At 48.7% G+C, this 12237-nt stretch overlaps 2 protein-coding genes across 2 annotated transcripts; one reads left to right on the forward strand and one right to left on the reverse strand.

The window, feature by feature from the left end:
- Window positions 1-966: 966 nt before the first annotated feature.
- CLAFUR5_00658 (Cytochrome P450 monooxygenase ALT8) lies at window positions 967-2736 on the forward strand (the record flags this gene model as incomplete). The annotated part of the gene is made up of 2 exons (XM_047899806.1): window positions 967-2019; window positions 2113-2736. The coding sequence occupies 2 exons, from the start codon at window positions 967-969 to the stop codon at window positions 2734-2736; spliced, it is 1677 nt and encodes a 558-aa protein (XP_047755409.1).
- A 139-nt stretch (window positions 2737-2875) lies between these two features.
- On the reverse strand, window positions 2876-4115 carry CLAFUR5_00659 (uncharacterized protein; the record flags this gene model as incomplete). Its single annotated transcript, XM_047899807.1, has 2 exons — window positions 2876-3859; window positions 3906-4115. The coding sequence occupies 2 exons, from the start codon at window positions 4113-4115 to the stop codon at window positions 2876-2878; spliced, it is 1194 nt and encodes a 397-aa protein (XP_047755408.1).
- Between the last annotated feature and the right edge of the window lie 8122 nt (window positions 4116-12237).

Here is a 12237-nt window from a genome sequence, read left to right on the forward strand (position 1 = left end):
AGGAGGAGACATCCGTAAAGGGTGTCGTCGGTGTATATGGAACTGTCAAAATGGCATGGCTTTGCTCGTGATAGCGGTCTCAGGAGGCGAGATGCTATACGCGGGGCGAAATTGAGCGTGCGTGGTCGGTCACAATGCAGCATGCCTGAGAGCTGGCGTCGTTATGGTGGGACCGTCTGTTCCGATGAATATGGCCTTGGTCCTCGGCTTCATGCTTCGAGCACCAAGCAGGCTTTGGCAGTAAAAGCTTCTTCATTGCTGGACACTACCTCTGATTCGGACGGAATGGTAAGAATACAATAGCATGAACTAAGCTCTGGGCGTCGGAGAATACCACGAACGCTGTGGTAGAGGAACGAGCGAATGGCGATGAGTGGGTCATTGACCCCCCCCTCCTCCCGGACCGCCCTCTCTGTGGTGGAACTCTGTAGTCATACAAGGCATCGACATGGTTACTGTGTGATATGATGAGCGCTCTTCCAAACAGCGACTACACGACATATGCTCCAGTAGGAACGACGGGCTGACCATGCATTTCCAAGCTACCATTGTGCCTGCGGATGAGCTGTCGAGACTCGCCGTTGTTGAGATGGTGTTGTCAGTGAATGAGAGGCTATTCCAGTGGCGTGCCTCAAATTGGCCAGGCAGTGTCTGTGACGAGAAGGATGTGGTCGAAGGAGGTGTTGAAGATAGACCGGAAGCGGCGTTTCTGTTGTCCCGGTTCCGTCTTTCCAGGCACTCGAGCGGCGTCGTCATGGTTTCAAGCCACCACACTTCTTCAGCGAACCGGCGAATCACAACTCTGCTGCTGGAGGCAACACCATCTGGTCAACATGAACGATGTCTTCGATAATCTCATAAGATATCGCCAGAGGTAGCCAACTTCTTCTTCCACCCCTTTGGCTCCCTCTCGCTCTCCTCACTGTCACGCCACCTTGTGCTACCACAGCCGGCACATCAACCAGCATGGGTGTAGCTCTGCAGATGTTCGCTATGGCGAACGCTGCGTCGCTTCTCCTCCAATGGTACGCGCCACAGTACTCATTTGGCACCATCAAGACAGCTCTGCTACTGTTCCTTGCCCAGTTCTTCGGTTATCAGCTTTATAACATATTGCTCTATCCACGCTTCGTAAGCCCGCTGCGACACCTACCACAAGCTCCAAATCCACATTGGCTATGGGGCCAAACAGGACGCATCATGAAAGAGCCCTCGGGTGTGCCGATGCGTACCTGGACCGAAAATGTGACCAACAACGGCCTGATTAGCTATTCAGTCTGGTTCCGGGAGAGAGTTCTCGTTACTACGCCAGCTGCCTTGGGAGAGGTTCTAGTCACGAAGAACTACGATTTTGTCAAGCCGCCGCAGTTTCGTAACGGGCTGGGAAAGATTTTGGGCATCGGTATTTTGCTTGCTGAGGGCGATGAGCACAAGCTACAGCGGAAGAACCTTATGCCAGCATTTGCCTTCAGGCACGTAAAGGACATTTATCCCGTGTTCTGGAACAAGTCCAGGGAGCTCGTCAGGTGTCTGGCCGCGGCATCGAAGTCTGGCGAATCGGTCTCAGAGAAGCATGTGTCGGACAAAGACGCGGAAGACGCGAGCCCGCAGCAGCACGAGGCTGGTGCTGTTGATGTAGGCAGCTGGTCGAGCCGTGCTACTCTTGACATTATCGGGCTCAGTGGCATGGGGCAGGATTTCAATTCGCTCCAGGACCCCGACAATAAGTTGAACCGAACGTATCGCGATATCTTCAACCCTGGCAGGACTGGACGCATTCTGCAACTACTGGGCATCTTTTTGCCGTTCTGGCTCGTGAGCAGGCTCCCGATCAAGCGAAACCACGAGCTCAACGAGGCTAATGCCTACATCAAACAAGTTTGCCGTGATCTGATATCGAAGAAGCACCAAGCTCTAGATTCAGAGAAGGGCAGAGCAGAAGTCGACATTCTTTCTGTAGCACTCGAGTCAGGCGGTTTCAAAGATGAAGAGCTCGTGAACCAAATGATGACGTTTCTGGTAAGTAAGGTTACATACAGAAGCCATGCTGCGTGACAAGAACTGGCTTCTACTTCCTTTCTGGAAAACGACGCCAATTTCCCTTTCTTTCAGGTCGCCGGACACGAAACCACCGCTACAGCTATGATCTGGGCAATGCTCATGCTGTGCAAACATCCCGACGTTCAACAAAAGCTTCGTGACAAGATACGAACCAGTATTCCGACACTAAACGACGAAATCACAGCCAGTCAGATCGACGATTGTCACTACTTGCAAGCAGTGTGCTCAGAAGTCCTGCGGCTATGGGCGCCAGTATCGATGACAATGCGAGTTGCCGACCGCGACACAGTTATTGCTGGCGAGGCAATTCCCAGAGGCATGACTGTCATCCTGTGTCCGTGGGCCATCAACACCTCAAAGCATCTTTGGGGTGAAGATGCCATGGAGTTCAAGCCAGAGCGTTGGCTGAATGCTGATGGCAAAGCCAATGCTAAAGGAAGTGCCGAGTCAAACTACGCGTTCTTGACTTTCCTACACGGTCCTCGCAGCTGCATCGGGCAGAAATTTGCACAAGCTGAGTTTGCGTGCATTCTGGCTGCTTGGATCGGGAGGTATGAGACCACCTTTGAGGTAGGTAGCCCTCTTGCAACGGGTGAGCCTGAAATCAAGGGCGGTGTGACGAGCAAGCCTAAGGGCGGCCTGTGGTGTAAGCTGAAGGAGGTACCAGGCTGGTAAAGGTCACTGCGCTGTGAAACTGCGGCAACACAGCACGCAACTATCCTACGATAAGGCGTGAGTATAAGACCAACAGTATTGCTTACAAGCTTCGCTGTCATACAAAAGAATTGCTACTCAAACAAGAATCCTACTTCGTCTAATCGTAGTAGCATGCCTCGGGCTTATGCACGCACGTCTTGCCGCTCGAATTCGATTTCAGCACAATCTTAGGATCTTTCTCTGACGCTTTGACATCCTTTCCGTCAACTTTCTTACCCTCGGTAAGCACCTCGACCACCTTGCCGTCAACGAAGCCAGGCAGAGCCTTCCAATGCGCATCCTGTCCTTCCTTTGGCAGACGATCGGCGGAACCCTGCTGTGCTGGAGCTTCGTCTTTCATGTGCTTGGAGCCCACAGTTCCGTCGCCTGTGTTAGACTTGTTCTTGCTGTTACCCGAGTTATCCTTCTGCTTCTTAGAAGACCCGTTGGACTGCTTGCCACCTTTGCGCTTGTCGCCGGCTTGAGGATCATTCTCTTGATCCTCGTCGATTTCATCGTCTTCATGAACATCGTTGTGGTTGTCTGCGGCACCAGCTTCACCTTCGACTTCTTCATTTCCACACATGTCAACATCAGCTTCACCGTCGTCAACATAATCTTCCTCTCCCTCTGGGTTGCCGTTCTCATCGGCTTGGTTACCGTTGTCGTCATCATTCTTCTCTCCGTTCTTCTGGTCGCCTTGGTTATTCTTTGGGGTCTTGTTTTGAGACTGCTTTTGGCCGTTGCTTTGGCTCTTGTCGGACTTGCTACTGCCATTCTTCTCATGATTTTCGTCCGCAGCCTTTTTCCTGCTCTCGTTGGCCTTGTCAGTGTTGGCAACATATTGCTTGCCCTCCTTACTGCCTTCCTGCTTCTTCTGATCTGTATCCTCCTTCTCTTGCTCAGACATGTTCTCCCAAGCCTTCCTGGGCAGATAACGCTTTTCAGTGCCATCGTCTTTCTTGGCACTGCCAGAGCCTTCTTTCGTCTGCCATTCTTCACCGGTCCAGTTGTCGAGGTGCTTCTGAGACTCATCCTTCTGGTCCTTGTCGGTAGTATAGCCTCCTCCGCGATTCTTGTACTCCTTGGCCATCATTTGAGCCTACTACATCGTTAGACATAATCCATCGCCGCAAGGTCGAGCTTACCTTTCGAGCGCTCCATTGTCCAGGTTGTCCGCCCTTGTCGCTTTCCTGGATCTCTTCCTTGACTTGATCCCTCAAGTTCGGATCAGTGTACTTGCCCTTCGGAGGCATCGTATAACAAGATGTGACAGAGTATGTAGAATGTGGGGTTTCGACGAGAGTGACTTGATGATACTCGCTACGCGAAACGATCGTGCTGGTCTCTTTCCTCATGGAGTGGTACAAAAGGTGGACTAGGACCTACTCTTTGTATGTCTACACCCAGCCTCGTAATAGTATCGCGGGCTCCCAAACCATACATGTAAGGCTCCGCGTGATGTCACCAGGACGCAGTCGATTATGCTTGGTGTCCATGACGAACAGGATGCACGAAGTTCGGAACGGTGGTTGATCGAATCTTGATCAAAGACCCGATCGCGCTTGCCTGGACTAAGTCTAGCTCTTGCTTGATCTGCACGATCAGATCGTGCCCTTGCATAGCTTAAACTCTATCTCCAAGATTTCAATAATGTGCGACGCGATGCGGCGGCTTCTGATATAATGTCCTAGCGTAGATTTTTAGCTTCCGGACACTACCCTATCGGATATTCGTTGCCGTAAGACACACCGAGATGTATCCGTTAGTGTAAGCTACAATCTCTATACCTATTATATCGTTAGCTAAGGTATAATTACCTTCCGTATAACCGTATTACTAGATTAATGTATATTTATCCTTCCGATTATCGTTATAGCTCCGCCCATTACTTAGTAGTAGTAGCCCTCACTTATCAATCTACTCTATAATCTTACTCATATTATTAGTAACCGTATTCGATATAGTAAGCGGTATCTATTTCTACCTACTTCTAATACTTAGGTTATAAGGAGGCTCGAGGAAGATCGAAGGGTAGATACTACTCTACGAGTAATATACGAGCCTAAGGACTTTACTAATATTAATAGATAGATAGATTATTCATTTGCCTGTTTTGGTGCCTCTTGGACCATGCAGGTCTCTCGCTATAGAGTATATTTATGTAGGTAGGAAACCCGAGTAACGGGTGAAAACCTCCTCTCCCTCTCCTTGGATTTGTCCTTCTCTTGTTCTTCCCGTTTCCCTCCCTTTAGGGTGCGCTAGTGTCATGGTTTTTACCCTGTGACTACCTTGCCCGCGGCCCTAGTTCTGTCCTCCTCTTCATTCCCTGTTCCTCTATCCTCCTCCTTATCTCCTCCTCCTTTCTCTCTTCCTCCCTCTTCTCAACCCATCTCTCTGTTTCCACTACAAGAGAGAACTGTTCAAGGTAGTTCTCCGACAGGATTCACCTTGTTACCCTTTGTATGTCTCGTTTGTTCTTGATAATGGCTTGGTACTGCCTATCTCTTGCCTTTGCTCTCCATAGACTCCTCCCTCTGACCCACTCCTTGCAGACTAGGACCATGTGCTCCGGGTTCTGGGACAGGTAGCCACATGGGCAGCTCTTGGATTCATGTCCTGGGACTCTTCTTTGATGCAAGTATGCCCTAAGCCCAATGTGCTCAGAACGGATCTGGATGGCTATACTTGCTTCTGCCCTCTTCAGGTCCTTGTAGATGTAGTAGTTGTACCTTCCAAATGTTCTTGCTGCTAGTGGGGCCCCTGGTCTTACGTGCTGTTGGCTCCAGTTTTTTTCCCAGAGGTATCCTGCAATTTGCTCAGCTTGGCTTTGTTTCTTCTTGTCTTTGTCTCTTGAGCTGGCTTGGCCTCTGTGGGCCTCCCCTTGTTCAAGGGCTGCCGTGATCTCTTGAAATGTTGCAAGGTCTCTTTCCTTTTGTGGGATCATGTGTGGCCTGTTGGGTCTCCTCTTCCTTGTACATTGGGTTCTGATCTTTAGTGTGGCTGCTTAGATGGCTCCCTGTACTTGGTATGCAGATGTCCTGCCTGCATATTGGCTCCTTAGGCCTTAGAGGTATTCTTCGATAGGAGCAGTTCCTGACTCCATTTCCAATGTCTTGTAGGGAGTTGACTTGTAGGCCCTAAGTACTCTCTTCAGGCAGGCTGCTTGGGCTCTGTTAAGGGGTTCCTCAATCCTCTTTAGGGTGTGCTTTGCTGCTGCCCAGACTGCTGCTCTATACATCATTGCAGGTTTGACAATAGCCTTGTACATGATCCTTGCCTTAGAGAAGGTTGCGCCCTATGTGGAGGCTGTAAGCCTTTCTATAGACTGTCTGTTTGTGTCTGCTCTTGCCTGAGCCTTCTTTACCTGTGGACCCCAGCTAAGCTTTGGGTCCAGCCATATCCCTAGGACCCTGAGTTCCTGTGTAGGGTGAGTTTCAAAGCCCTGGATCTGTACTGTTGCCTGCAAATTGTGTTTTGTCTTTGCCCTGCTGAAGTGGATAAGCTGGTACTTGTCTAGTGCAAATTTTGCCCCGTGTTCCCTTGCCCATTTCTCGCACTGTTTATGTCTTTCCTCGAGGAGGTTGCAGTTGTGTTCTGTGGAGTCTGACCATACTAGGATGTTTATGTTATCTATAAATCCTGATGCTGTAGTGTTTGTTGTCTCCAGGAGTGGCATTAGGTCTCCCATAAAGAGGAGGAAGAGGATTGGTGAGAGTGTGGATCCTTGTGGGATCCCTGTGCGTGCTATTGGTGTCTGTAGGGCCTTGTAGGTTCCAAGGAGGATTTGGGTTGTTCTGTTTTGGAGGAATGATTGCACAAATGTGACGATCTATGTTGGGATAGCCTTCTGTTTTAGGATGTGGATGAGCCTAGTATAGGAGACATTGTCGAAGGCTCCTGATATGTCAAGTGAGAGCAGTGATGCTACTCTATTGTTGCTATAGTGCCAGATGTGTCTTATCTGTTCTGTAATTAGCTCCACTGCTGTAAGGGTGGATCTCTTTCTCCTGCCCCCCATCTGTGTTGCTGGGAGGAGGTTATGTTCCTCCACAATCTCTGTAAGCCTCTGAGCAATGATCTTTTCAAGGAGCTTTCCTATTGTGTTCAGCAATGCAATTGGCCTATATGACTTTAGTTTGGTGTAGTCCTCTTTCTGGGGTTTCCTTAGGACACATGTGAGGGATTGTTTGAAGATCCCTGGGCAATAGCCTTGTGCCATACATTAGGTGAAGATTGGTGCCAGTACTGGGGTGATAAGGTCTCTACATGCCTTCAGGTAGCAGTTAGGGATCTTGTCCGGGCCTGGGGCCTTGTTTCCCTTGAGTTTCTTAATGACTCCCTCAATCTCCTTAGCATCTACATGCCAGCTAGCCTCTCTTGGTTGTGGGATGTGAGCTCCTGGGATGTTGCTGAGATCTGCCTCCACCTGGGTCCCAAAGAAATGGCTTGCAAATGCCTCTGCCTTCCCCTTAAGAGTGGTTTGCACCTGTCCTCTCTGGTCTTGTATCAGGGGAAACTGGGGTAGGGAGTTCTTCTCATCTTCGGGCTTCCTTGCCCACTTAGCTAGCCTCCAGATTTGTTCTGGATGTTCTGTGATCATCCCAACAGTGGACCTCCATTCTTGCTGTTTGTCCCTCCTAATCTGTGCTTTCTTGGCTTGGCAGGCATTGTTATAGGTCTCCCAATTGGCCTGGGTACGTTGTTGCTCCCATCTTCTCCTTGCCCTTCTTGCGTCCTTGACCTTGGTTGTGCATTTATGTGTCCAGTATGTCTTCTGGTATAGTGATCACCTCTTCTTGGGTATGTGGGCTTGGGCTGCTCTCTCTATGGCTGTCACTAGTTGTGTGGCAGCCTGGTCAATCCCCTCTGTTGTGTACAAGTTGTCTATGTTCACCCATTCAAGTTCACCCTCTAGCTGTTCCTGCACTAGTGACCAGTTGGCCTTTTTCCAGTTGAGCTTCTCTTCTGGCTCCCTCTCTTCCTCAACCGTGAGCTGGATGTCCGTCTGGATTGGGAGGTGATCCGATGAGGACTCAAGGTGGCTACTCACTTTGCAACTCTCCACCTTCTGTGTCAGGGCATGGGACATAAAACACAGGTCTAGTGTGCTAGAGCTGTTGTTTCTTGCCTATGTTTGTGTTCCCTTTGGTGTGACTAGGCCTAGCTGGGCTGTCTCCATCTGGCTAATAAGCCTGCCTGCTAGGAAGTGGTGTGCTGGGGAGAAGTCTGATCCCCATGTTGGGTGATGGAGGTTGAAGTCCCCAACCACTATGTTCTGGGCTTGTTGACTTATTGCCTCTGGAAGTCTTTCCAATGTGTTTAGCTGTGTGCTACTCCTAGACTCTGGGGGTGGGTTATACACACTGTGGACCAGGATCTGGCCATGTGATGTCGTTAGTTGTATTGTGGTAATGTCCCTGTCAGCCCTTGGCAAGGCTTGCCAGTCCTCAGTTGACACCTTCTTGCTGATGTAGATGCAGGACCTTGGGAATCCCTCTGTTCTGTTGACCACTGAGTGATACTCTGGGCTCTTCACTGTTAAGGGGATTCTGGTATGTGGGCTAATCCATGGTTCTTGTATTGCCACAATGTGGTGTACCTCTGGGTCCAGGGCTTGCAGGAAGCTCCTCTAGACCTTGTCCTTGCTTTTATTGACATTGTACTGAATGATGGTTAGCTTGTTGGTGTGAGGCATTAGGACATGGGTGTGTCTGGCTGGTCATGTGGTTGGTTATAGGGCTGGTTCTCCTGGCTTTGTTGCTCTATCTGTTCCGACTCCTCCCGCTGGCTCCCTATCATCTGGTGTATCTTCATCTGTCTATTGCTTTGTCCTGCTCTGAACAGGTGTGTTGGCCTCCCCATTGCAGGTATCAGCTCATCTTGCGGCCTTAGTCTCTTGTTTGGGTGAAAGGTCCTTGCTGGCTGGTCTTTTTCCCCCACTAAGAATCTTGTAGGAGTTGTTACTCTTGCTTCCCTCGCCTTCCACTGGGCTGCAAGTCTAGCTAGACATTGGTTTGACCATGCTGGATGTTTCCTTCCGCAAGCTGCACATCTCGTGTCTTCCTTCTTCTTCTGGCACTCCTGGGTTACGTGATCACCAGCACAGTGGGAGCAGACTAGTGTAGGTCTGTTACACTTTGGGGCAATATTGCCATACTGTTGACACTTAAAACATTGGAGGACTCTGTGGTTACTCTGATGTATCTCTGCTTCAAGTCTCTCGTAGTCCCAGAATAGTCCTTGGTCTAGAACCTTGTTTGCCTGGGCTGCAGTTCCTACCCATAAGATGAGAGATGAGGCCTTCTTAGTCTCTTCAATCTTCTTCCTGACCCATGCCACTTTTATGATCTGTAGTCCTGGGACTGTTGCTTGGTTTTGTCTCTGAAGGCTTGGCATGTCTTCTTATATGTTGAAGGATCTTGGGATTCTATGTGCAATGACTATGTATTGCTGATGGGAGACCTTTGCTGTCTTGCCAATCTTTAGTGTCCATTCCTTGTTCATCTCTAGGGTCTTCTTGTCCTGTGTGTGGGCTGTAAACAGTCTTACCCCTCTATTGTCTGCCTTTGCTCCTACTACCTCCTTCATCCCAAGCTTTTCTACTATCTCCCTTCCTGTCATCTTGCCTACCTCTTCCTTCTCCTGCTGGTCTGTGATATGTATGCGGACTACCGTGCTTTGGGGGGCTAGTGGGGGGCTCGTTGCTACTACAGCATATGTCTTTAGGCCTTGGGCCAGCCTTGGGTCTTTCTAGAAGGTGTTTCTTGTCGCTTCGATTACTCTATTAATCGTAGTTCCTGTTTGTTGTTTGAGTGCTTTCAGTCCCCCGAGGAGCTCACTTATTACCCCTTTTAGTGCTCTTTCTGGGAATTGTCCCTCTTCTGCCACTACTATCTCCTCTGCCTTTCTACAAAGCATTCCCCATTCATCTCCTCCTCGTTCTCTGTCTCTTTCCGTCGCCGTCGTCGCCATTCCGAGTCCTCAGGGGTTGATCGTTCCGCGTTATCTATATAGGGATTTAGTTAGAGGATGCTTCCAGTACGTAGTTTAGCCGGTAGTTAACTAGTCTTTCCTTAAGTTCCTATAATAGGAAGTATAGGTCGATTATGCTCGTACTTATACGTGCCTTCTACGTCTCTATTCTCTTTAGGGTTACTAGAGCTATTCCGTATCGTGTAGTTATATCGAGTAGCTATCCTCCTAGGAACGTATATAGGGCAGTAAAGTCGAGCCCCTACTGTCACGGCAGCTTTGCAAGTGGAAGATTCGGATCGGGTCACGTGACTTGTAATCACGTGACTTTGATGACTAAGCTCGGCCCGAGCGCGACCTCGGCTTCCCTTAAGAAGCCCTCTCTCTCTTAGAACTACCTTCTCTCTTTAGCTATCGACTTCGTTAATAAACCACTACTATACTCGCCTACTATAGCCTCGTAACACTTCGATAGCTCTATAATAAGGATGCTACTATATATAGCGCCGCTTACAAAAAAAGCCGCGACTCCGCGTACTCGAAGCCGCGATATCGCGTATCTTCGGAAGTCGCGATATATAGCGACTTCCTTAGTACTAGCGATAGGTAGCGTAGTGCTCTTTTCTTAGAAGCCGCCGCTTAAGGTATAACTTATATTATAGCTAGAGTAAACGGCTATAGCGGCGATAATACTTAACGTATTAGTCGCCTAGCTAGACTTACTCAAAACTTAGAACTCTTTACCCGAGCCGACGAATATACGTAGTTAGACGACAAGATAGTTAGACTCGATCCTACTAAGTACGCCGAATAGTAGCGGGCGATCCTCGACGAGTTACTAGAAGAGGAGGAAGAAGGTAATCGGATATAGGAGATTCCGGACTACTTCTACCTCGCGGATCTTATTCGAGACTCGGATATTACTACCTATCGGAAGGCTAACGGAGAGTAGGATAAGGCTCGCTAGGACTTCGCGGTCGATATTACGGATAGCTAAGGCCTAAGCTCGACCTTACGTATTCCTCTCGATTAGCTAAGTATACTCGACTCGGCTTCCTTACGTTATTAAGTTTAAAACTGACCGGAAGCTATATTATATACGCTCCGAAGACTCGAGGTTAACTATCGCTAAGCTATCCTAGATAGAGCGGCGTTATAGAAAGCTAACGAGCTAAATAGATAGATAGATTTGTTATTCCCCTATTCTAGGACCCTATTCGGCCTATATAGGTATATATCTATTGTTATATATAAAGGGAAACCCGAATAGGTGAAAACCCTTCCCGCCCCCGACTACTCCTTATCTAGTTTAGCTTTCCCTCTAAATGTACGTAGTCTATATCACTACCCCGTTAGCCCCCGCTCCTAGCCGGTCTCGTCGCGCTACGTCGTGTCCTCTCTTCCTATACTACTCCTACTAGGCGGTACTGTTCTAGCTAGCCCTTCTCTAGTATCTAGTTCGTAATACGCCGTAGGTCCTTAACGTTATTAAGAAGTACCCTAATCGTCTAGTTCCTCGCCTTTACTATCTACTCCCCCCTTCCTAGCGACTACCTCGGATAGACGAGGAGTACGTACCGTACGTTCTAGGAGTAATAGCCGTAGGGGTAGCTAGTATTCGTATATTCTAGAACCTTCCTCTATAATAGGTACCCCTAGAGGCCGATATATTCGCTTCGTAGTTAGGTTACTATACTACTCTATACCCTCGTAAGGCGGTAGTAGATAAGCTTCGGGGGGTACTTAACCGCGGATTTCGTAGCTAACTATTCCTTAGGTTATCCCGCTAGCTAAGGGCGTCCACTATGCCCTACAACCTAGTTGTTCTACCTCTCTTTCTATAGTTACTCTATAAACAATTTCTTACCTTCCTATTATATTACTAGCTATTCGTCCCTTACCCGGTAGTTCGGCTCGTTTCCGGGTCGAATGCCCTTATACGCTAGTACTAATTCGCGGGCCCTTACGACTATACTAGCGATGACCTTCTATACTAGGTACTATGCCGACTTGCCTAAGTAGGAGGTCCGTAGTCCCTAGATATATAGGTCGATCGGCGGTATAGTAGTCTCGTACTTAAGCATCCTTATTAGTATCGAATTATATACCCCGGTAACCTTCCTTAGGTATTAGTTTTAGATCTTCGCTAACGGCGCGACGAGTACCTTTAATAGGTAGGCCCTCTTACCTAAGGACTATACTTAGCTACTATAGGTAAGGACTAGTCGTATAATAGCCGTATATAGAAGTCGTAACTACCGAAAGTCCGCCCCCTATATAGACGTAGTGAGCCTCTAGTATAATACTATATTCTGTTTAGCTTTCCGTAATATTGCCTATACGTGCTTCCTCTACCGTAGCGCCGGGTCTACCTATAGTCCGAGGATCCTAAGCTGATTTACCGGGTTAGTCGTATACCCCTATATCTAGATAGAAGCTTATATATTATAGAACCGTAGCCGGCGCGTAAAGTGTATTAGATTGTACTTTTCTAGGGCAAACCGA

This window comes from Fulvia fulva, chromosome 1, assembly GCF_020509005.1.
Source record: "Fulvia fulva chromosome 1, complete sequence".
Taxonomy (NCBI): Eukaryota; Fungi; Ascomycota; class Dothideomycetes; order Mycosphaerellales; family Mycosphaerellaceae; genus Fulvia; species Fulvia fulva.